Source organism: Lepidothrix coronata, unplaced genomic scaffold (genome assembly GCF_001604755.1).
Source record: "Lepidothrix coronata isolate B3197 unplaced genomic scaffold, Lepidothrix_coronata-1.0 Scaffold100, whole genome shotgun sequence".
Classification (NCBI taxonomy): Eukaryota; Metazoa; Chordata; class Aves; order Passeriformes; family Pipridae; genus Lepidothrix; species Lepidothrix coronata.
The window spans coordinates 1,276,006-1,297,955 of NW_016690280.1; the positions used below are offsets into that span (position 1 = coordinate 1,276,006).

The 21,950-nt window shown below is 46.3% G+C and overlaps 1 protein-coding gene across 2 annotated transcripts; it reads right to left on the minus strand.

Annotated features, from left to right (window-relative positions):
• Window positions 1–3,235: 3,235 nt before the first annotated feature.
• Window positions 3,236–21,748, minus strand: NDFIP1 (Nedd4 family interacting protein 1). 2 transcript variants are annotated; one of them, XM_017822883.1, is made up of 8 exons: window positions 21,583–21,748; window positions 11,370–11,457; window positions 10,496–10,626; window positions 9,557–9,644; window positions 9,262–9,386; window positions 7,580–7,646; window positions 6,904–7,009; window positions 3,236–4,955 (listed from the first exon to the last, which is right to left on the minus strand). In XM_017822883.1, exons 1-7 carry the CDS (start codon window positions 21,673–21,675, stop codon window positions 6,906–6,908), a joined length of 696 nt encoding a protein of 231 aa, XP_017678372.1. In that variant the 5' UTR covers window positions 21,676–21,748; the 3' UTR covers window positions 3,236–4,955; window positions 6,904–6,905. The 2 variants fall into 2 exon arrangements, with proteins under 2 accessions (XP_017678372.1, XP_017678373.1); XM_017822884.1 differs by lacking the exon at window positions 21,583–21,748 and adding an exon at window positions 21,071–21,209.
• Between the last annotated feature and the right edge of the window lie 202 nt (window positions 21,749–21,950).

Genomic DNA, 21,950 nt, shown 5'->3' on the forward strand with positions numbered 1-21,950 from the left:
CCAACATGTGTCCATAGTGTCCCAGTTGTCCCTCAGCACTGGCTGTTGGGCCCATGGGACCGTGTTCCCACTCAGGGCTGTCTGTGGCTGCCTTCTCCCTTATCACCACCACGACCTTTGCTGGTCGCAGATTAGGGGCTGGAGCCGGTTGGATTTGTTTGATTTCTGTTGGTGGTTATTAGGCAGAGGAAGTGCCAGAAGGGATTTTGACCTCGAGTTTAAACCTATTCCAATTAGAGCCACTGAGCCTTTAATTACCGCACTCCGGCCACTTCAGTTAAAGCAACAACAAAAACAAACACAAAATCTGGTCAAAGATGGGTTTTTCTTCCCATTGTTCTCCAATCTGCCACCTACTTTGTCCATGTGCTGTGTGACTGTGGTATGGGGCATTTTGGTCCACTAAGCCCCTAGTGCTGCCTCCAGACCCAGCGGTGACAGTGCTCCAGGACGATGCCCACAGGCAGGAGTCACACTGCCCTCACCCACCACCTCACACACCACCCACCAGTGCCCAAAGGATGCTCCAAGGACCATCTCCTGGTGCCCAGATGGCTCCAGTGAAAAACACCTGAGGTTACAGTTCAGTGGCCCATTAGAGCTCACTGAGGGGTGATGGATATTTTGGAAACACCGATTTCCTACTTGGCATAGCTTCTATTAAGTCAATTTTTTTTAAAAGCAAGTCCACAGCACTGTTGTACTTCGCTGCACTTGGCCCTGGGACATGGACTGTGTTTCACTCCCTGGGACACGGTGCACTTTGACTCCTGGCACAGACCCTTCCTTACACTCCAAAGCCTGGGCAGAGATCCCTGCCTTTTGCTTTATTGTTATATCCATTGCTATGACGTTTTATTAACATATTTTAAGTTTAGCAAAATGGGACTTGTGTCCATGTAAGTCCTATGATTCGAAATCAGTTTCTAGGATACATTCTGTGATTGATTTATTACGTAGGGTGACTAAGCCCTTGTGTTATGGTAATTCCCTTCCCTGGCGGGCTTTTGTTTATTCCACAGAAATTTCAGAAAAAAAAGGTAGAATGGAATCCTGATCAGCACAGCATCTCCATCCTGAGCTGAAATGGGATGGGGTGACAGCCCAGCTGAGCAATGGATTCGGGCATTCAGAGGACCCCCATTCAGGGGGGAGCACAACAATCCTGCTAGTACCTACTGTGTTGTGTTTTATTTGATTAATAACAGGTATCACCACTAAAACAGTCCTTGTAAATGTTCCATGTTCAAGGAGTTTTTAAATAGGTTCCTTAATCCAACTGCTACTGGTTTTGGAATATTGTATGTATTTTCAAACACATTTGTTTCTCTTTCCTTCCCATGAAAGCAATGCCATCTTTTAAACACGAGGCAATGAAAACAACAGTAGGTACTATGAAAACTTAACTCTGTAACATGAAAAGACAGCACCACTTCCCACAACCCCCCTGGGCATGGGCTGAGCTTCTGACCGAGTTCTGTTTTCTGGCCCTCTCAGGTGTTTCCCACCAGCCCCTGCTCCAGGATCTCCGGCAGTCCCCTTGTCCATCACACAGATCTGAGAGGAGCAGAGTGCACCAACCCCAAGGAGAGGTCACAGCAATCCAGCCCGTGAATCACTTCCACTAATGAAGCCACTGAACATGAGTCAGTCCTTGGCTTTGTGTGGCCAAGGCACAAAGTGTTTAATTCATTGGAGCGTTTCTCTTGTGAGAAACGACTTCTGCAGTAAAGCCTAACAGTTTAGAGAAATCATTCCTAAATCCAGCAATATTTATCAACTTCTTGGAAATATAACTGTATTAGCTAGAGCAAGAGGAGAGGGGGAAACATCTGTTTTAAGTAACTGGGAAGTCTCCCATGGACTGGTTTTATTTCTCAGCGTAATCCTCTCTTTTCACATGGATGACCTGGACAATTAGCACCAATCTTTCCACTGGAGCTCCCACTGGAACAGGTGGAAGAGCACCAACAATGGGCAGATCCCACTCCTTTCCTCTGTGGTGCTCCTACCTTCTCCTTAGGCACATTTGATTTCCTCCAGCACATGCTGTTCTCCCTTTAGCTGAGCCTTCTCCCCTTGGGTTCCTTTTTTTCTTTCATGGGAACTGGAAATAAGATCTCAAGATGTGCTTCCTACTGATTTGGCTTGGAAATGACCTTAAAGCTCATCCAGTTTCAAACCCCTGCAGGGACACCTTCCACTATCCCAAGTTGCTCCAAGTCCCATCCAAGTGGCCTTGAACACTTCCAGAGATGTGGCAGCCACAGCTTCTCTGGGCAATCTGTGCCAGTGCCTCACCACTCTCACAGGGAAGAATTTCTACCCAGTATCCCATCTGCCCTCTGTCAGTTTAAAGCAATTTCCCCTTTTCCTGTCACTCCACCATGGCACAGACACTCACAGGTGTGTCTGCCCTCAAAGCCTCCATCCCCCCCCGGCTGACAACGTGCCAGCAAGAAGGCCAAAGGCATGGTCACTGCAGGTGACCACAGACCTGCCACGTAGGTCGTGTAAAGTGGCTGAGCTGTCACAGACCCAAAATAACTACTTGAGTTTGGAGTTGGTGTCAACGCAGACCAAACCAAACGTGGCTTCTCCAGACCCCGCCACCCACCCATCCCTCCAGGTGCTCCCAGAACCGCTGTCTGCGGAGGAACATGGAGCTGTAGGTGTCTGCAGCTTCAGGCCAGCGAAGGAGGAGAAACAGGAATGCCAAATATTCCAGTTCTCCGAATATACAAGCCCAAATAAGGCCCAGATGCCAGGAGAGCAAACACAAGGCTGATCGACCAAGTTTGGGCAAATGTGATTCAGAGCTCCCCAATGCTGCAGATTTTGCCTTGCAGGATAAAATTCCTAATTCTGTATTCACTTACTCCTGTTTGAAGAGAAATCTGTGGAACCTCCATCTGTCTCCGTCAGCCCCAACTGCTTGTTTGTGGGGACTGTGCATTTGAGATGTTCAGCCATGAATCAAAACCAGAGTTTCACAAGGCAGGTAAGTCATGAAACTACCAAAAAATCCAAGAAACCCCCCAAAATTGAGTCGCCGTTTCCTGAGAGGCTGGCATTGCTTGGTTACAAAAAAGAAAATGGACACATTGAAGTGGAAGTCTGTATTACACCTCCTGTGGAAAAGTGATGGAATTCCCCCAGACAATCTGCACTTGTCATCGATAACCAGGTACAATAACGAATCAAAAGTCAATTAAACACTGCCCTACAGCAAAAATTGCTACAGAAGTGACATTTATTAATGTTCTGCTGTTATTTACAGGTTGAACATAGTAAAATTCCAAAGTGAATTACCACTTGGCAGAAAGCACAGGAGTGCACATTAAATCTACATTTCGGACACATCAGTCTCTGCTAACACAAATTATAAAAGCAGGAATTACAGGTATGTTAGGAATTGTCTCAAAAGTCCCAAGCCAAAGGGAAAAAAAAAAGGCCTTTGTTTTGCAAGATAATTTTTTTATACAAAGTTGCAACGTGATCTTTCAGTTTTACACTACCGAAGTGTTCCATGAAAACCCCCGCATAGCCCAAAAAAGTAGGTAGTGCGAAAGGAAAGTTTAGGACAACACCGAGAATATACACTGTTAAAAATTAATACTTGTGCCACCTCTAAGTAATCCTCCCTCCTCTGACACCTTGGAACCTGGACCACAGCGACGCCTTTTCCTCCAAAGGCAGCACAGGTGCTGCTGGATGGCAGGTGTGCAGCCACCGCGGTGCTGTCGCTTCAGCTTTTGAGATCATCCCTTTGCCGCCGGCGCGCGCGGCTGGACAGGACAGGACAGGACACAGTGGATGTGGGCTGGACAGGACCTGGTGTGTGGGGGCTGTACAGACATGGTGTACAGGGGCTGGACAGGACAGGGTGTATGTACAGGACAGGACACTGCGCACACAGGCTGTACAGGATGTGGTGTTACACGGGCTGTACAGCACATGGTGTTATGTGGGCTGTACAGGACACAGCGTACATGGGCTGTACAGCACATGGCCTTATGTGGGTTGTGCAGGACATGGCACACACGGCCTGTGCAGGCTGTGACATAACGGGACTGTACAGGACATGGTGTTACGTCGGCTGTACAGGACACAGAGCACACGGGCTGTACAGGACATGGTGTACACGGGCTGTAGAGGATACAGTGCACACAGCCTGTACAGCACATGGCACATGTGGGCTGTACAGGACACAGAGCACACAGTCTGTACAGGACATGGTGTACACGGGCTGAACAGGCTGTGGCATAACTGGATTGTACAGGACACAGTGTTACACGGGACACTGTACATGGGCTGTAAAGGACACGGTGTACATGGGTTGTACAGGACGTACTGTTACACAGGTTGTGGTGTTACACAGGCTGTACAGGACACGGTGTTACACAGGCTGTACAGGACACAGTGTTACACAGGCTGTACAGGACACGGTGTTACACAGGCTGTACAGGACACGGTGTTACACAGGCTGTACAGGACACGGTGTTACACAGGCTGTACAGGATGTGGCACACGGCACACACGGGCTGTACAGCACACACAGAGCCCAAGCAGCTCCCAGGCTGGAGGAGGAAATAAAGCAAGCCTGGCCCCTGCTGGCTCCGGGGACGGCTCATGCTACCAAATCACAACAAACTATCGCTGTAAGGCTTTATTAGCACGTCACAGACTCGACTGCAATAGCTGTTTCAAACATTAGCCACTAATGATTCAACAATTACAGAATTCTGCGTTAATTATTAAAATTGTACACCTAAAAACAAATAGAAAGAAATGCTTCTCCTTTTTTCTTTTTCCAACAGTACTTTTATTTATTTATTTTAAAGCAGGTGATTATTTTTTCTTCTGCTCCAGAGCCTTGATTCACTTCCTGCAGGTGTCCTGCTGCTTCTTGGGGGGGAATTCACTAATGCAGGAAGACATTTGCCAGAAAACATCTGTCGGAGAAGGATATTGAACACCGAAACTATAGTCAGAGTGTTATTTTGGAAAACAGAAGGATGTCGTTCACACAGAGCACAGGATGTCTAAAGACTTATGAAGTATCTCAGCACACAATGGCATGACTCCAGCAAAGTGCTCAGGAGTCTGTGCATATTTTATGGGATAATGCCAGGATCATGTCCATTATTGCACACACAGGTGGAACAGTGAACACCAGCTTCCCATTGGATTCATTTCACCAGGCTGTATTTTATGGTTTGCACTAATTACTCCCCTCCTAATTTTCTAAAAATGATTCCTGCTCTAACATTAAAATGCTCATTCACTGTCCCCTTCTCATCGTGCCCCGTAGAAGAAATCTCATCTTCAGAACAAGAGTACACTAAAAATCCAAGTCTTTTGCAGTTTCCTCTCTCAGAATTTAGGATTAAAGATTTATTTTCAGGGGAATTGCCAAAGTTGTAATACTTATTAATTATTCTGGACATTTATCTCAGTATATCAAAAAGAGAAAGTGCTTTTTGAAAGCTCTAAAATGACACATAAATAAGAATTTAAACACTTTACACCTCCATCCTCAGTAGCAAGGAGTGAAGCAAGGTCTCTAAAATTGTAATTTCAAATTCCAAACACAGGAAAAGTCTGTGCAACAAGAAATCATACAGTTCCCTCAATAAATGGAAAATAAAGTTTTGGTAAAGAAGCAAAACTTAAAAAAAATGTTCAGTGAGGCAAACTAAGATGATAAAGCTGATTTTAAACGCTCACACTACGTGACCATACAACTGGGGCAAATAAACCCTCTGGTGACTCAGCAGGAATCAGAGAGGATATTACAAATCCTGGAGGAGGTCATAAACCAGAACTTTGTTAAACAGAACTCAAACCCATAAATAAATTGACTGAACTATTTTTACACACTATCACCAGTGGAAAACACTGCACAAAGGCTGTTTTGTGCTGCAGGTTCTCCTCACAGACTAGAAATGAAGCAGAATCTTAGGCAATTTGCAGTTCCAAATAAAAGGAAAGTGCATTTGGAAAATCAAGGCTCAGTTTTAAAATCTGAACAATTTAATGACCCCCAATTTGAAGCGGGGGTTGGTTTGGTTTCTTTATACCACTGGCCCAGCTGCAATTTCTTCTGTCTTGGGGAAATGGGAGTGTTATTACCATATTTCTAAAGGGAGCATCGTGTTGCATTCCCCAGCTGGGAAGCAACTTATTCCAGGATTTCCTTCCCCTCAGGGAGGGACAGTTAATGCCAGGCCATTATCTGCTGTGAGCAGGAAATTATGCTACAAGGGTTCAGCTACTTAAGCCTCCTCCTTTAAAGCCCCATTAAGGCAGCAAGGCTGAAGTTCAGCATTAAAGCAAAAGACTTGCAGGCACTCAGGTTTCTGAAAGATGCTCAGGCAGGACAGTGTGTTCAGGTGGGAGGGGCTTTTGGAGAGCAAAGATGTGCAAGAGTGTAATTTCTTCAGGAACTTGGCAGCAATTTCAAACAGCAGGCAAAATTCAGACAAATTGCTCTTTCTGTGCCAATAACCAAAGGCACTGGCACCTCCCTCTAACAACATTTTGTGACCTTTCCTCATGTTTAGGACACATCACATGTTTCAAGCACGTGATTAATTCTGAAAGACACATTTGCCAAACACAGTGTAATACCAAGGGGCAAGACTGTTCTTGCAATATCTAGTCATGGAATTAAATGAATATACAATTCCTCACAGTAAAAACTCAGGGAGAAATGTCAAGTATTCCTCTGCTCCCCATCAAGTCACAGACACAAGAGCTGGGTATGGGATACCAGGAAACAATTATTCCCTGCTGCCTTGTGTTCTAAAAATATTAAAGCAAAGAAAAGTCTAGCCTAAAAATGTTTCTACATAGAGTTAAAAACAAAGCAGAACAAATTCAGGAAAGTAGAAAGTTTACCTTTAGTAAATAAAGAGAACTCTGGTTCTGGGGAGAGTGGAAAAAGTGTCTGGCATCTTCCTAACCTTTGCATAATTAATAAATCCTCTGAGAAACAGCAGAAAACCTGGAGGGAAAAGACATTTGTCCAGTTAACATAGTGTTACTTCTTCAGTGAGAGAGGGAACAGTTGAACTCCCCATTACTAGTACAGAGAGACCTCATCCCTGGGATGCACAAGAGCTGATTACATACAATAATTATTGTTGGTAGCAATGACATCTAATCTTTCCATTTCAGGCAATTTCAAAACCAAACTTCCCTTGGGCAATCACAAAATTTTTGACTACAAATGAGATCCAGTCACTCCCAAAGCAGGATAAAGAAATTAAAACCAGGAAAACAACAACCTACACTTCCATTTAAGATATAAAACAGATAGAGTATCAGTTACAAGCACTGTTCTTTTCTTTACCTCTTCTGGATGGTAATCAGGATGCTGCCACCAAGAAATGGCAGCAGAAGGACAGTGCTTACTTGCCTTTAAAACCTGAAGGCATTTAGTAAGATGAGTATGAGGGTGACAATTCAGCTGTACATCTACACACACACATATTTAATAGCCAGGAAAGCTGTGCTCACAAAATCCGAACTGCACTTACAGAGTTTTTAAGCATCTTCCCCTGCAAACACTCACCTAGTACAAGGAAGACCCACCAAAGCCAATACTGACCATCAAAGTAACCGGGAAAATAGGTGGAGAACTGAAAACCAACCAAACAAAAAAGATAAAGGTTAGAGCACATGGAAATTTCTGAATCCAAATCTATTCCCACTAATTTCAGCAATAACCAGACCAACACTGCACACAGGAGACCACATGGAATGCTGCACTTCACCAACTGCACTGACTGCAGGGAACAAGTTACCTCCACAAACTGTTATTTATTGGTTTTCTATACACATCACACCAACTCTAACAAGGGGAACGGGACAGATTCAATACCCAGCCATAAACTCTGGCAATCAGTGGAGCTCAAGGGCACTACTGGGCAAATATTCCTATTTTAACTTGTGTCCTTGATGCTCATAAACCACAGTTGCAATTTCTGACAGGGAAGACCAGGCTTGCAGCAGTGCACCATGTTCATTACACTGTAAGGCTGGATGGTATAGCCATTGAAAGTGAAATCCCAGATCTGTGGAACCCTCTGACATGATTTTCTATTGGGAAAATTACTGCCACCACTATTAGAGCACTGAAGTTCTCTGTGCCAGTGGAAAATACAGTATAATTTCTTTGTTATTATTCTATTCAAGTCTAAGAACCTAACAAAATGTAAACTTGTTATCAAAGTTTAAATCAAATCCGCAGTTAATGTCACCTCTTTCTGTCACATCTCTTAATCCAGCAAACAGTTCTTAACACCACTGTTAAAAGATGGCCCCGAAAAGCCTCACTGTCTACAGAAAAAGTTAACAGACACTGTATTTACAAATTAGAATTCCCAGCCCCAAAACATGAGGTATGAAGTGACAGCCTAACACTAATGCTCTCTACTTCTACTTATGCACAGCTAACGACATTCTTTGCCTGAAATTCAGCCTTTCGGCCTGTGATGTCTGTGTGCCATCATTTCACGGACTCCAAGTAACTTCCTGATGGAAATATTTTCTCACAGTCCCTCCAAAAATACACAGTTGAACAGAACAGCAGCTTCGTCCTGGTTCCCTCCTCTTGTGCCGCAGGGACTCCGCACCAGAGGGCACCAGAGGGCTTCTCCCACTGAGACTCTTCTCATCAGCTATCCCACATTTTATAGAATTCATTTATTTCCACAGGAAAGCCTAAGGAAATGAGACTGGAGAGGCACATCCCTGTGCTGATGGCAGGGCTGGCTTTACCTGGGTAAAGGTCTTACACAGATCAGATCATTGCTGCTGCTCAACACACAACCACATCCAATACAGCAGCTCTGTCAGAGAAAGCCACATTTAGAACGAACCTCAGAATGGTTTGGGTTGGTGGGAGCCTTAAAGCTCATCTCTTCCCACCTCCGTGCCATGGGCAGGGACACATTCCACTAAATCAGGTCACTCCAAGCCCTATTCAGCCTGACCTTAAACACTTCCAGGGATGGAACATCCACAACACATACCTGAGTGTGCAATCTGTATTTTCTTTTACTATAATGATACTTTCAGCACAGAAACAGGAAAGAATTATGAAAAAGCTCTGTTCTTAGAGAATAAGTGGCTCAAAAATTATTTCATTTTTAAAAACAAAATTTATCACTAACTTCAACATAAGGGAGATAAAAACAAGCTGGTTGAAAAGTATTGGTGCCTGTGCACGTTGTTTTGCACCACACAACTTACCCTGACAATAAGGATCCACTTAATAAGAGACAGACCAAACCCAGAAATGGCCCCATATCGTCCTGCAGCTGAAGTAGTCAGACAGAAAGACAAGAAAAATCCAATCCAGTTGAAGAGGAATGCCACTGAAAAAGCAGGAGAAAAGCAGCAGGTCAAGCCACCTTTATATTCCAAGAGAAAAAAAAATCATAAACACCTTGCACACAGTTTTTTCCTGATGCTACATAAACATAAGTGTGAACCAAACTATTTTGTGTCACTGCTTCAAAAGAAATTCATTCCATCATGTACTTACTGAAGAAGGTGAGCATGAAAATGCCATCATTTCCTATCCTCAGCTGGTCAGTGTCATCAAAGTCATCCCGTGTCACAAAGTCATCATCCTGCAAATCAGAGGGAAACACCACATGGGGGGATTTAAGTCAGTCCAGTCCATTACAGCAATCCCAGTTCTGCATGTGGCTCTTCAAGAAAGGGCTGGAATCCTAAATCTAAAAGGCTACAAATGCAAGCAGGCAAAAATTCCTGCTTCTCATCCTCAGATGATGCAGGGCACGAAATGTTATCTACATAATATGAAATTTATTTTTAACATAGCCAAGATCCAGCATGTCCTTCTCACTGTAAAGAATTCCTCTACTCATCAAAAAATTATCATCTCAGCAAGGAATTTGGCTTCTGTGAAGAAGTACAATGAGCAGTGGACACCTAATGCTAGCAGGGATGGACAAAAGGGCTGAACAAGAGATAATGTTGAAAAAGCAAAAAGAAATAATTCTGACAGAATGGTTTTATCATCCTTGTATCAGCTACACTGACCTCCAGAAAAGTCAACTAAGTAAACAGCAGGAGTATCAAGGGTAGATATGCCAGACAGCTGAAGAATTAATCCTAAATCTTTTTAAAAACAGAAAACCAAAACCCAAAAACCAGTGACAGAGCATAGGACTACAGCACAGTCCCTCTGTCAGCTTGCCAAGCTAATCTGGATAGCACATGCTGGTATTACGGAGATGTCTGACATCATCACAGTGCTCAGAGGAAAATTAAAAAGAAAAAAAATAGCCACAGAGCTCTCAGGAGTGTGTAATATCACTGCCCCAGAAAGCTTAAAAAACACACAAAAAACCCCCCAACACAAAAGAAAAAAAGTCATGGCATGTGATGGGCAGGAGTTAAACAAGAAATTCTACCCTAGAAAAGCTGGGACACCCAGGCAGGCAGGTGCACTCACCCTCCCAGGAACCAAGGGAATGGTGGCCTCAGCCTTGGTTCTCTCTGCCTCGTCGTAAGTGGGCAGTGTGGTGGCCACGTTGTACGATGGCGGCTTCGGGAATCCTGACTCATCCTTGTAGTCAAAATAAGCTGCACAAAAAACAGTTACAGAGAAGGCAACTTGTCAGTTCCTTAAAAACACGGTGTTGTGAACGAGAAGTGTTCCAGGTGACTTCAAACAACTCAGTGCCTCTCCTGTCCCCTCCCCACCCTTCCAGCCTCTTGCCATCCTAAAACATTAAGTGGAAAGGACAGGAGCACCTTATCTGATGTCAAGCAATCCACAGAACACTACCTGAACATGCCTGGCTGTACTTATGTTTAAAACAACACCACTTGCTGTGTCTCTCCTGATTTGGATACTCAGAAATAGTTGTATTTCCAGATCCAAGTAGTTATAAAGTGGTTATTAAAGTTATTAGTGACACGACAGGAGGATGAATCAGAAGTACAGTTCTTATGACCAAGTCCTCAGTTAGTGGAAAGTGCAGGAAGAGTGAATTCTTTAAACGCTTTTAAGTAACAAGTCCTTTTGGGAAGGGACACAGCATCATCCAAATGCCAAATAATGAGAGGAGAACCACAAATCCTCATAGCACTTTGATTTTTAACTGTCTTCAATTTACTGAGAACACTGTGAACTGTAACTTGAACACCACTTGATGGGATGACATCAGACGAACACAGCCAAAATGCATCTCCTAAACCACAAGTACCAACAAGGCTCTCTGGATCAATTCTGATTCCTGCAGCTTGGGAAGTGCCAGCCATCGACGAGGAGAGCAATGAACAACAGCAGAGCAAGCCCAGCCCTTTCCTGGCAGGTAAATTACCTGTGTTCTCCGCAGAAATGCTGCTGTAGGGCGGAGGGGCATCGCTCACCACCGGCGCAGTCTCACCTGGCTCCTCTTCATTCTGCAGCTGAACAGACCCACACACAGGAGGTTAAGGGGGGTTCTTGAGTGCTGTCACATCACCCCTGCAGCTTTAATTGCACACAACAGACTCTTCTGGAAGGAGACTGTTCTGCAGCACCACGGGACACTGAGCAGCTGCTCGGCCTCCCTCCGAAGCACTCCCACTTGGAATGATCAATGTGCCATCTAGGTTTTAATGTGTTTTTAAATCCTCTCATCACACACCTGGACTCCAATAAAGCACAGCACACAGCTTTCCAGTACCTTTCCATTTCCCTGGCACTTCCTTAGCTCCCACTGCTTAGGAGCTGCAGTTGCATGTGTTTTAGTCAAAGAAATACTGTGACATACCCAACAAAAGACTCCATTGCTGCCTGTGGCTTTGCTAAGGAAGTGTTTTTCCATGGATACATTACATAATGATGCACGTAAGTATGAATCTTGCCATTTCCCTTCAACCTTTCACACTGCATGACTGAAAAGAAGACGGTTTATTTTGTGCACTGTGCTTCCCACAGGCTCTGTATAAATAACCACGGAGCTATCACGGGTACAGTGTCACTTGCACGAGGCAGGTGTGCCAGGCTGGCTTTGATCAGGGAAGCAGCAGTACCAGGCCAACAATTCAAAGCAGAACACACCAGAAATGAGGCTACAGCTGCCATCTCGTTTTTAACTTCTCTCCATTTCCCATCATCTCAGCAGCAAAGTTGCTGAGGTTGTCTGCAGAACAACAACTCACCTCAAAAAAGCATCCTAGGGCTGAACCACTGCCCTGAGCAGGAGGTACTGCCCTTGTTTGCAATCACCACTGAACAACATCTTCTTGAGCTTTCCCTCCTGCACATCCAGCCAATGCTCCTGAAGCCATCCATGACATTTTGCCTTCTTTCCTTTGGAAAGACATGTTGCCATTCAAGTCCTTCCAGACCTAACTCAGGGGTTGAGGGAGTGGAGCTATGTTTTTATTTCACTTGTACATCTTATCAGGGGAAAAAACCCTAAGCAGCTCACACTTCTAAAGGCAGACTTTGGATATACAACTGTGTTTTGGGTTTCCATTCTTTTTGCTGCCTAAGATCAAAGGTTACAGAATCCCAGGATTGTTTGGGTTGGAAGGGACATTAAAGCTCATCTCATTTCAACCCCCTGCCATGGGCAGGGACACCTTCCACTTGACCAGGCTGTTCCAAGCCCTGTCCAGCCTGGCCTTGAACACCTCCAGGGATAGGGCAGGCACACTTCTCTGGGCAACCTCTGCCAGTGAAAGTCTATAATCTATAGCCTGTTCCAGATCAGACCACATCCACGTCCTCTGTGAAAGTCTTGACTGGGCTTAGCAGGTGACAACACGAGCGATTCTCCTGGCAGGTCCAAGAGGTTGCCTGAGAGGAGAAAAGGGGAGGAAACAACACTGGGAAGTGCTGGAAAAAAATCAGGAGTGTTGTCCAGCTGTATCAAATCAACAGGGCATCACAGCCCTGCACTCTGATTCACCATCAGCTGGAGCTCACCCTGCTCGTGTGACAACAAGCCGCCAGCCTCTCCCCATTCACGTTTTCCAAACAGAAGAGGTAAGAAAAAATAAGGGTACTGATCAGCCCCAAGCCTTCTGGATAAGAACTCCTCACATGACACAAAGCTGAGCCACTTCCTTGAAGAAGGAGAAATTCAGTGATCCGGATGAAAATTTAATCCGTGTTACGCCAGGAGCAGCTGTGGCTGCCAGTGGGAGACATCCGAAACACTGGTCCCTGGCCAGATGTGAACCACAGCAAATAATCCCTCCCTGTGCCCTGGCAATGAGGACATGGGTGTGGAGGTGGCAGGGCCTGCCTCACCTGCAGCTTTAATGAGCCTCAGGGCACGAAGCAATGACAGGAGTAGCTGCAGCAACTCCCACCACAGCAATGCATCTTCGTCTTCTCAAACCAGCTCACTCAGCATGAGCCCTTTCCAGGAAACAAAAACGCCGTATTTTATAAACCCATGGCACTCAGCCATTAGAAGAAAATGCAAACTAACTTGTGAAGTAATTGTCTATTAAAATATGCTTTAAAAATTAAAAAAAGAGACAGCACTACTGCAGCCTGCATAGAGCACGAGGGGCAACCAAAGGGACAGAGAAACACACAAACTACTTGGTTCAGTCTCTCCCCAGAGAAGCTGTGAGTGCCCCATCCCTGGAAGTGTTCAAGGCCAGGCTGGATGGGGCTTAGAGCAACCTGGGATAGTGGAAGGTGTCCTTGCCCATGACACAGGGTGGAACAAGATGAGCTTTAAGGTCCCTTCCTACTCCAACCATTCTGTGACTCTTCCAGCTTTGCAGTCTATGAATTTACAGAAAATGTTCTGCTATGCTTATTGTCAGTCTATCCATGAAAATCCCACATTTCTCGCCTTTTTTCCTTCTGCCTATGCAAGACCCAGTCTGTTAACAGAGGAGGAAAGGCTCTGGCACACCTGGGACACTCTGGATACCACATGCCCTGTGTTACCTGCTCTCCAGGCGAGGGGGTGGCAGAAATTAAACCCCTCATGTCTGTAAGAAAGAAGACATGTACAACCTGAGAGTGCAGTCACCAAGGAGGGGGAAGGAAAGCACTACATGTGACAACACTGAGATGAAACAAAAGAAGACACAGGTAACTGAGTGGAATATTAACTCCTACCACTGGTTCTTCTTTCAATAGTAAAAATACATGTTCTTCCACCAATGTCATGTGGGAGAAAGCAGCTGAATTCACTGCTGGCTTCAAACATCACTATTCAGGTAATGACACAAAAAATGCAGCTACTTTCTAAAGTTGAGCTCGAGGCTGTAGGAGGTTACAGTTATAAAAAACAGATTTTTCTTCTAATGGACAAGGTACACAAATGCCTTCCAGCCGTTTTAATGATTCCAGGCATCTAAAATTCAACTAAGTGCCTCTTAGCAGAGCAGGGAGGGTTCATGTGACAGGAAGAATGACTCATGAGGCCTTGCAGGGCCAGCAGTGCTGTGCTGCCCTGGCCTCCTGTCTCCCACCTGCCCTGTGCAGCTCCAGGTCCAGTCTCGGCTCCCAGGAATTCCCCTTTGGGCCACTCCTGAGGCTTCAGAATCTGGAAAACCTGGTTAAAGCAGTGTTTGATTTCAGTCTGTTCAGCTGAGGCTGTGGGGTCATTCTTTCCTTGATTCACTGATGGATTTTAGCTTTTAAAGCAAGATTCTGATATTTGTGGCAATACAACAGTCTTTACAGCCATGCATACAGTTATTAAAAACAATTTGGCTGTGATTGCTAAAACAACAGAAAGCTCCCTGACAGAACATCCAGAGATATTTATTTTCCAAAAACCAGCATCAGAAGCCTGGCACTGAGCAAGACATCACCTCTGGCTGCCACTTCCCCCTGAGTGAGACATATCCCATGTAAACACACATAGCACAGCAGCATGAAAGTTCAAACTGTTTGGAAATATTTCCATGTAAACTTTGAAGAAAGCATTTCCAATAAATATACTGGTTAATTCTTCCAAATTTCCTAAACTCAGCATATGGGCTGCTGACACAGTTTTGGATCTTTAAATTCCCCTTCCCCAAGTCCTTAGTCTGCATGTAAATATTTTTACTTTAAATCAGCATTTCTACAAGCTTGGCCTTAGCAATATATCACAGTAATGTGTTAAGTTAGCCATTTATCATCAATGTTTACTGTGTTCCAGTTCTTACTTTACGTTCTGGCACACTGGACAGAACTGCACAAAAATCCCACAGAGGAATTCTAGAGTGAAGACAACCCTCACCAGATCTCAGTTCTGCTGTTACTATGGTTTCTCCAAGATTATTAAAAAGGCAGATATTTAGGCTAATGACAGAAAGAAAATCAATATTTTTTTTTACAAGGTGACAGGACTGATTTTTTCCAGAACTATGAAATCATAACCTTTGCAAGCCAAATGTTAAAATAAATAAATATCTAGAAATGTGTATTGCTACTGAACTTGACAGTATTCCAGCAAGGCACCAGCCTGCCCACAAAAAGGGTTACACTCATTCCCATCACAACACTCCTGACTCTTCTCCTTCCATATCCCTGGCCTTCTGGAAGCAAATTAAAGTTGCTGTCAACTCTGAAGAGAACTACTTTTATTGACTTATGCTTCACTTTAAATGCACCCCACTTCGAAATCCTGACTTTTGCCCAATGCTGTTGCAGATTCCTGTAACTTAGTATCATCTTATTAATCAGCAGGAATAATGATAAGCTACTAGACAAGCCAACCCACACCCATCAGCCCTCTCCTTGATGAGCAAATAACTGTTTTCTCCCATAGGCACTTCCAGCTGATTTCCTGGAGCAGTGCCAGCCCTGAGGAGCGTGTCTGCCCCAGCTCCCTGCACCCAGCACAAAGTGCTGAGCACTTCTTAGGTGACACATTTGGCAGCTGTGCTAAGCCAACCCTCCCCTGGCTTCTCCCTGCCCCGGGGAGATGCCAATGCTCCTGTCTGAGCCGTGCTGGGAAACCGCTTCTCCCCACGGCCCTGAGCAGAGCCTGGCTCTGGCGAGTGGCCTCCAAGGCCTGTGCCAACCTGAGATTTTCTTCATGGAAAGTGCTGTCAGGCATTGGAAGGGGCTGCCCAGGGAGGTGGTGGATTCATCATCCCTGGAGGTGTTCAAGGAACGACTGGATGTGGCACTCAGTGCTCTGGTCTGGTTGACAAGGTGGGGATCAGTCACAGGTTGGACTCGATCTTGGAAGAGTTTTCCAGCCTTGATGATTCTGTGATTCTGAAATACTCCTCCATTTTAATAAAGGACTGAAAACTGTGCCTCCACTTTTTTCCCCAAAAAACCACCTTTTTTTTCCCCCAGCTGGACCAGCTCCCTGGCGCACAGTGAGAACACAAGGAGCAGAAACCAGCAGGAACACCCACCTGAGGGGACGTTCACAATGACCCTGGGAGCCACCAAGGTAAAAACACAAACCAAAACGTATTTTACATCCGTCAGAATACAACCTGTGCTCACAAGGATGCTGTTCTTCTCTGACTCACTGCAGCCAAGGGCCTGACAACAAAGAAATACTCCTCAGTCCTGGGAAACACGCTAATGTAATTCCCTCCTTTCTGTTCAAACGGGGAATTAGACCGGTCTGGACAGACTGTAAACAAGCACTTGGGCCAGCACAAACCTGCACTCAGACTGGTCTTAGACTCGAGTGTTCAAGGTCTTAATATGGAAGAAGTAAGTTTTAATCTTAGATAGCTGTAATTAAATTTCTCACACTTAACAAAGCATAAGGCCTTCTGACAACATTCAGGATCAGATTAATATTTTTCTGGACATTAAGGCATCACAGAAAGAATTCTGGATCTTTTAAACATTTTAAAATATCGCATTTTTAAAAACTGTCATATGAAGAAAGTTAAAAAAATCTGATTGTGCCGTCATATACCAAATTTTAATATTTCACAAGAGGAAGAAACAGAATGCTTGGATACACCTTATTACTGAATTTTTCTCAGTAGTCCCAATGACAAAGGATCAGAATTCACACACACAGAACTCTTCATACTTGCTTTCTGTATGGCTGCTTTTAAGACATGATGCCAAGCCCACCTAAAGAGGTACAGCATCCTCTGGGAGCCACTTAACAACCCGAAGCCCTCAGAGATTGCTCCTACAGCCGCTTCCCAATGGGTTTACTGAGTCCCACTGAATTTTAGTGAAGAGCGAAAAGGCACCAAATAAGCCCAACTCAGAGTGCAACACAATCCTGACGCCTGAGATAATATTTTATTTAAAAGTGTGCATGCAAAGCTATTTTCTTCTCATACACAAGCTGTGAGATGACACTGGACTGCTACTGTTTCCCTGCCTTTCCCACATCCTTTGAGTTTTAGAGATAGAATTTGTTTTAATTCTATAATTACTTCTTCACATAGAATCACTAAAACCTTGTGAACTCACCTGACAGGTACTGTTGCCTACAGAGGTGAGTGTTTCAGAAAAAAACAACCAGACTTTAGTCACCTGAGCACAGCCCAGGCTGGACACAGGACAGCTTCATCACAACCCCAAAGCAGCAGCTCTGCAAGTGATTTTATGCTACAATTTTTTTTTAATCTTTACTGGTTTTTATGTCAATGGACACCTCCTTTTCTATTTAAAATAAATTAATAAATAACAGTGTAAACAACCTACCCTGGAAGTCTTCTTACCATTCTTATCTTTAGCCAGCACATCTGCACACTAAAAGTACCTCACTGAGGAAACAGTCACTGACACCTCTAATTCTAACCGCTGACATTAAAAGATTTGGTACATTCTTATTTTTTAGCTTTGATTTGTGTGCCCACCTAGTTAAAAACTTAAATACAAGCTTAAGGTAGCCACAAGGCAGCAACTAACACCGGCCTCCCTGTTCCACTCCAGCCTTCCCAGATATTAAGGAAGCATTATGGTCCTTCATGGATTTAAACTCTATTCCCATTCTATCTTCAGGAATTCTATCTTCTACAGTCAGGAATTCTATCTTCTACAGTATCACTGAAAGAAAAACAAACAAATGGAAAAATCTTTCTTCCCTATTTTTCCCATAGCCACCTCCCTTTATGGAATGATTCATGATCCATGTAAGCCTTCAACAAGTGGAACAGGAAGAAATGGCACTTAAAAAGGAATGTGTCTTCATTATTTAACACTCCCACCATTTCCTAGGTGGGTTTACATTACTCATACACCTCGCATTTATTTTCGAATGCTTCAAGTGAAAAGCAGGCCTGGCTAACACAGAGTGTAAATAAACCTGTTAAAGCCGGGCTATTTTTTCCAGAATGGAGGGTAATTTCTATTCCGAGGATGAAATACAGTTCTGCCACTGAACTCACAATCCAGGGGCTATGCTCAAAAGGCTTTAAACCCCTAATTCCAACAAAATCCCTGTATAACTTTCCCAAAGGCAGGTCAAAATGACAACAGCCTCCCAGTGTCCCTTTGTGGGACACAGTGTACCTTTTTGGGACACAGCACTGCCTGGGACAACACTTCCAGGGCAGGCTGAAGCCCTCCTTCCATCCCAAACCTCTCCCACTCCCACCTCCACAAGCACAGCCCTGGCATCCAGCCTGCAGAGGAGGATCCAAATCCTGCTGTCTGCCCCGGTCACCCTGCCCCAGCCCTGCTCCACATGGAAGGGGTCAGGGAAGCTGAAATCCCTTCTCCCGAGTTTTAGCTTTATTGTACATCAAGCTGCACTTCCTCAGTTCGTGAGCTCAGACTCGCATCGCCCAAAGCCACCATCGCAGGCTATTTTTTATCAGATTATCTAATGCCTGAACAAAGCCCAAGGTTAGAAAGCTGGCTTTGGAAAATAAATCAGCGAACAGCCCTTGAGCACTGCCCGCGTTGGGGAACGGACACAGGTTGTAAGTTTGTGGAGAAGGGGCTCCTGAGGGGCACAGCCCACACTTCCACCTTCCCAACCCCCATCCACAGGGCAGCACGGGCTGAGGAAGGGGTGGGTGAGGAAACACACAGGTTTCAAACTCGTTTATCTATTTCTGTTGTTCTCAGATCATGCTCATTAACTATCACCTTTTTTCCCTGAAAATACAGGCACTTGAAGAATCTTACATATTTCTACATGTTCAAATAGTGCCCACTTCTCACCAGTGCTGCTCCTACACACACATGGATACACCAGTAACCCTTCCTGGAGCGAGGATACACGTTCCCAGCATGTTTGGATATCTACCTGTACAGGAACCACCTATGAGTGTAACCAAACCCACTAATCCATTACATCCATCACTCAAAAAAAAAACAACAAACCCAAGTTCTAAAATTCTTCCACTGCCTCAGAATCCAATAATTTAAAGGATTTAAAGAGTTTGTTCTGAATTTCTCCAGGTTACCCCCACTTACTGGGTCCTGTATTCACCTCTAGCCCTTACAGTTATCACTTCACTATTAGTCTGTCAACATTCATTATCGTACATTCACACACACAATAAGTTTCAAAATACGGAAGAAAAATAGATACATTCAATGCTAGAGAGAGACACTCCCACACTCTCATCTCCTCTTCATCTAAACCCCAACTCTGCATTTTTACAGCTTGCAGGGTTTTTCAGAGCAACACAAACATTAGGAGCCAGTTCAGCAATAAGACACTTCACAACATGAATACCTGGGTTCTGGCAGAGGGCAAGGAAAGAAAAGCAATTTCTAAAGAGCTACACAAAAGTGAATACATTTACATGTGAAAATCTGACTCTGTGCTCCAGTTACACCAGTCGCTTCACAGGCCTCCATTATCTGCTTGTCTTTAGCAGTGCAAATCCTCTGGCACAGCCTGGCTCCCTAATCTCCGCAGCACCACGCACGGCTACGCTCCACAGATGAGTCTGCTCTGTGTCTGTGAGGTGTGAGCAGGAGCTGGGTGAACAACAGCTTTACACAGCCCTCTTTAAGGAAACCAGGAGTGTATCAGCCAGGAACAGGGTGACCAAAGACCAAGGCAACAGGGTCCTTCAGCAATTCTGTCACCTATCCCCACGAACTCCAGGCGATGGGACACACTGCTAGATCCCTTGGGAAAAGGCTTTTGTGAAGACACTTGTCAGGGTCGACAACAACGGCAGGACCGCGCCGAGAAAGGCGATTAGTGCAGAGACCTGGTTATTTGTCCCTACCAGTTCCAAGAACAACACAAAGAGATTTGCCATAGTAAGTGAACTGTTTATCACAGAACACAGTTAAACATCTGTTTAGCACAGAACAACCAAAAAATATAGCCTGAGTTTTACTTAATTTCACATTTCCAGCATGTAAAAACACAGAGACCTCCAGCTGTCAGATGAGACAAGTATTCCATCCCATGGGAGGGTGTATCTCGAACTCTTGACGAGAGCGAGCCTACCCACGCTGGAAATGCTACCGAGGAAAAGTCACAACACAGCGATTTACTGTGAGAACCTCGGTTCAGCGAGAGCGAGCTGTGTGTGCTGCTTTGAAGGATCTCTCCCTCACTTGAAGTAAGGAATTCTCCATGTCAGAAAGGCGCCGGCCAGAACTGGGTCACACCGGGGGGCCCAGCTGAGCCCCGACCCTTCCCGAGGGGCGGGCACTGCTGACAAACGGGAGGCAGGGAGGGAAGGACTACCCCGAATGCCCGAGGGAGCTCTGCAAGGCCAGCCCCTGGCCGGAGGGGTTTCAGAGGAGCCTACACATAAAAGGTGGAATAAAACTAACGGTGACCTCAGGCCGATGCGGAACGAGCCCGTTCCTCGCGGGTCCCGGCGGGGTTCGCTGACCCGCGGGGGGAAACGACCGGCGGGGACAGCGCCCTGCGCCAAGGTCGGGACCCGCCCGGGACAGGACAAACACCCGGCCCGGCGCACACTCCGGCCCTGAGACAGGGACAGCCGGCCCCGGGCACACCCGGTCCCGAGCACACCCGGCCCCGAGCCTGCGGGAAGCGGCTCCGCGGCCGAGCCCGGCCCGGCCCCACGGGGACCCGCGGCCTCCGCCCCGGGCGCCGCCGCCAGCACAGGCCGCGGGCCCAGCCCCGCTCCCGGCCCCGCCGCCCCGGGAGCCGCCCGGCCCCGGCCCGGCCCCGCCGCCCCTCACCTGCTGGTAGCGGCCGGTGCTGGGCTCGGCGGCCGCGGCCGCCATGGCGCTCCGGGCTCGGTGCGGGCGCTGCGCAGGCGGAGGCGGCGACGGCCCGGTCGCTGCTCGCTGCGGGCTCCGCTCGCTCCCGCCCTCCCCGTCACGCTCGGCCGCGCCGCCTCCCGCCCCGCCCGCCGGAGCCGCCCGGGGCCGCGGGCAGCGCTCGTGGGGGAACGGAGTTACAGAATCACGGAATCTTTGAGGATGGAAAAGACCTCTGAGATCACAGAGTCCAACCTGTGACCGACCCCCACCTTGTCAACCGGACCAGAGCATTGAGTGCCACGTCTAGTCGTTCCTTGGACACCTCCAGGGTTGGTGGCTCCTCCACCTCCCTGGGCAGCCCCTTCCAATGCCTGACAACCTTTTCCAAGACGAAACTCCTCCCGATGTCCAACCTGAACCTTCCCCGGCACAACTTGTGGCCATTTCCTCTTGTCCCTTGTTCCCTGGGAGCAGAGCCCGACTCCTACCTGGCTCCACGCTCCTGTCAGGGATTTGGGGAGAATGAGAAGGTCCTCCCTGAGCCTCCTTTTCTCTAGGCTGAGCCCCCCCAGCTCCCTCATATGCTCCTCACATGACTGACTCTCCAGCCCCTTCCCCAGCTCCACTGCCCTTCCCTGGACACGCTCCAGCTCCTTAATGTCCGTTTTCTGTGAGGGGCCCAGAACTGGACATAGCACTTGAGGTGCCTCACCAGTGCCAAGTACAGGGGAAGAATCACTTCTCTGGTCCTGCTGCCACACTAATCCTGATACAGGCCAGGTGCCATTGGCCCCTTGGCCACCCAGACACACCTGGGCTCATGTTCAGCCGCTGTCGACCAGCACGCCGAGGTCCT

Excerpts from the sequence above, each read along its gene's own strand:
- NDFIP1 (XM_017822883.1), bottom strand. The coding sequence starts at position 21,675 with ATGAGGGAGCTGGGGGGGCTCAGCCTAGAGAAAAGGAGGCTCAGGGAG. Across the intron at positions 11,458-21,582 it reads TGACAGGAGCGTGGAGCCAG|CTGCAGAATGAAGAGGAGCC; the intron begins GTAGGAGTCGGG and ends GGGTCTGTTCAG. Across the intron at positions 10,627-11,369 it reads CATTTCTGCGGAGAACACAG|CTTATTTTGACTACAAGGAT; the intron begins GTAATTTACCTG and ends TTTTTTGTGCAG.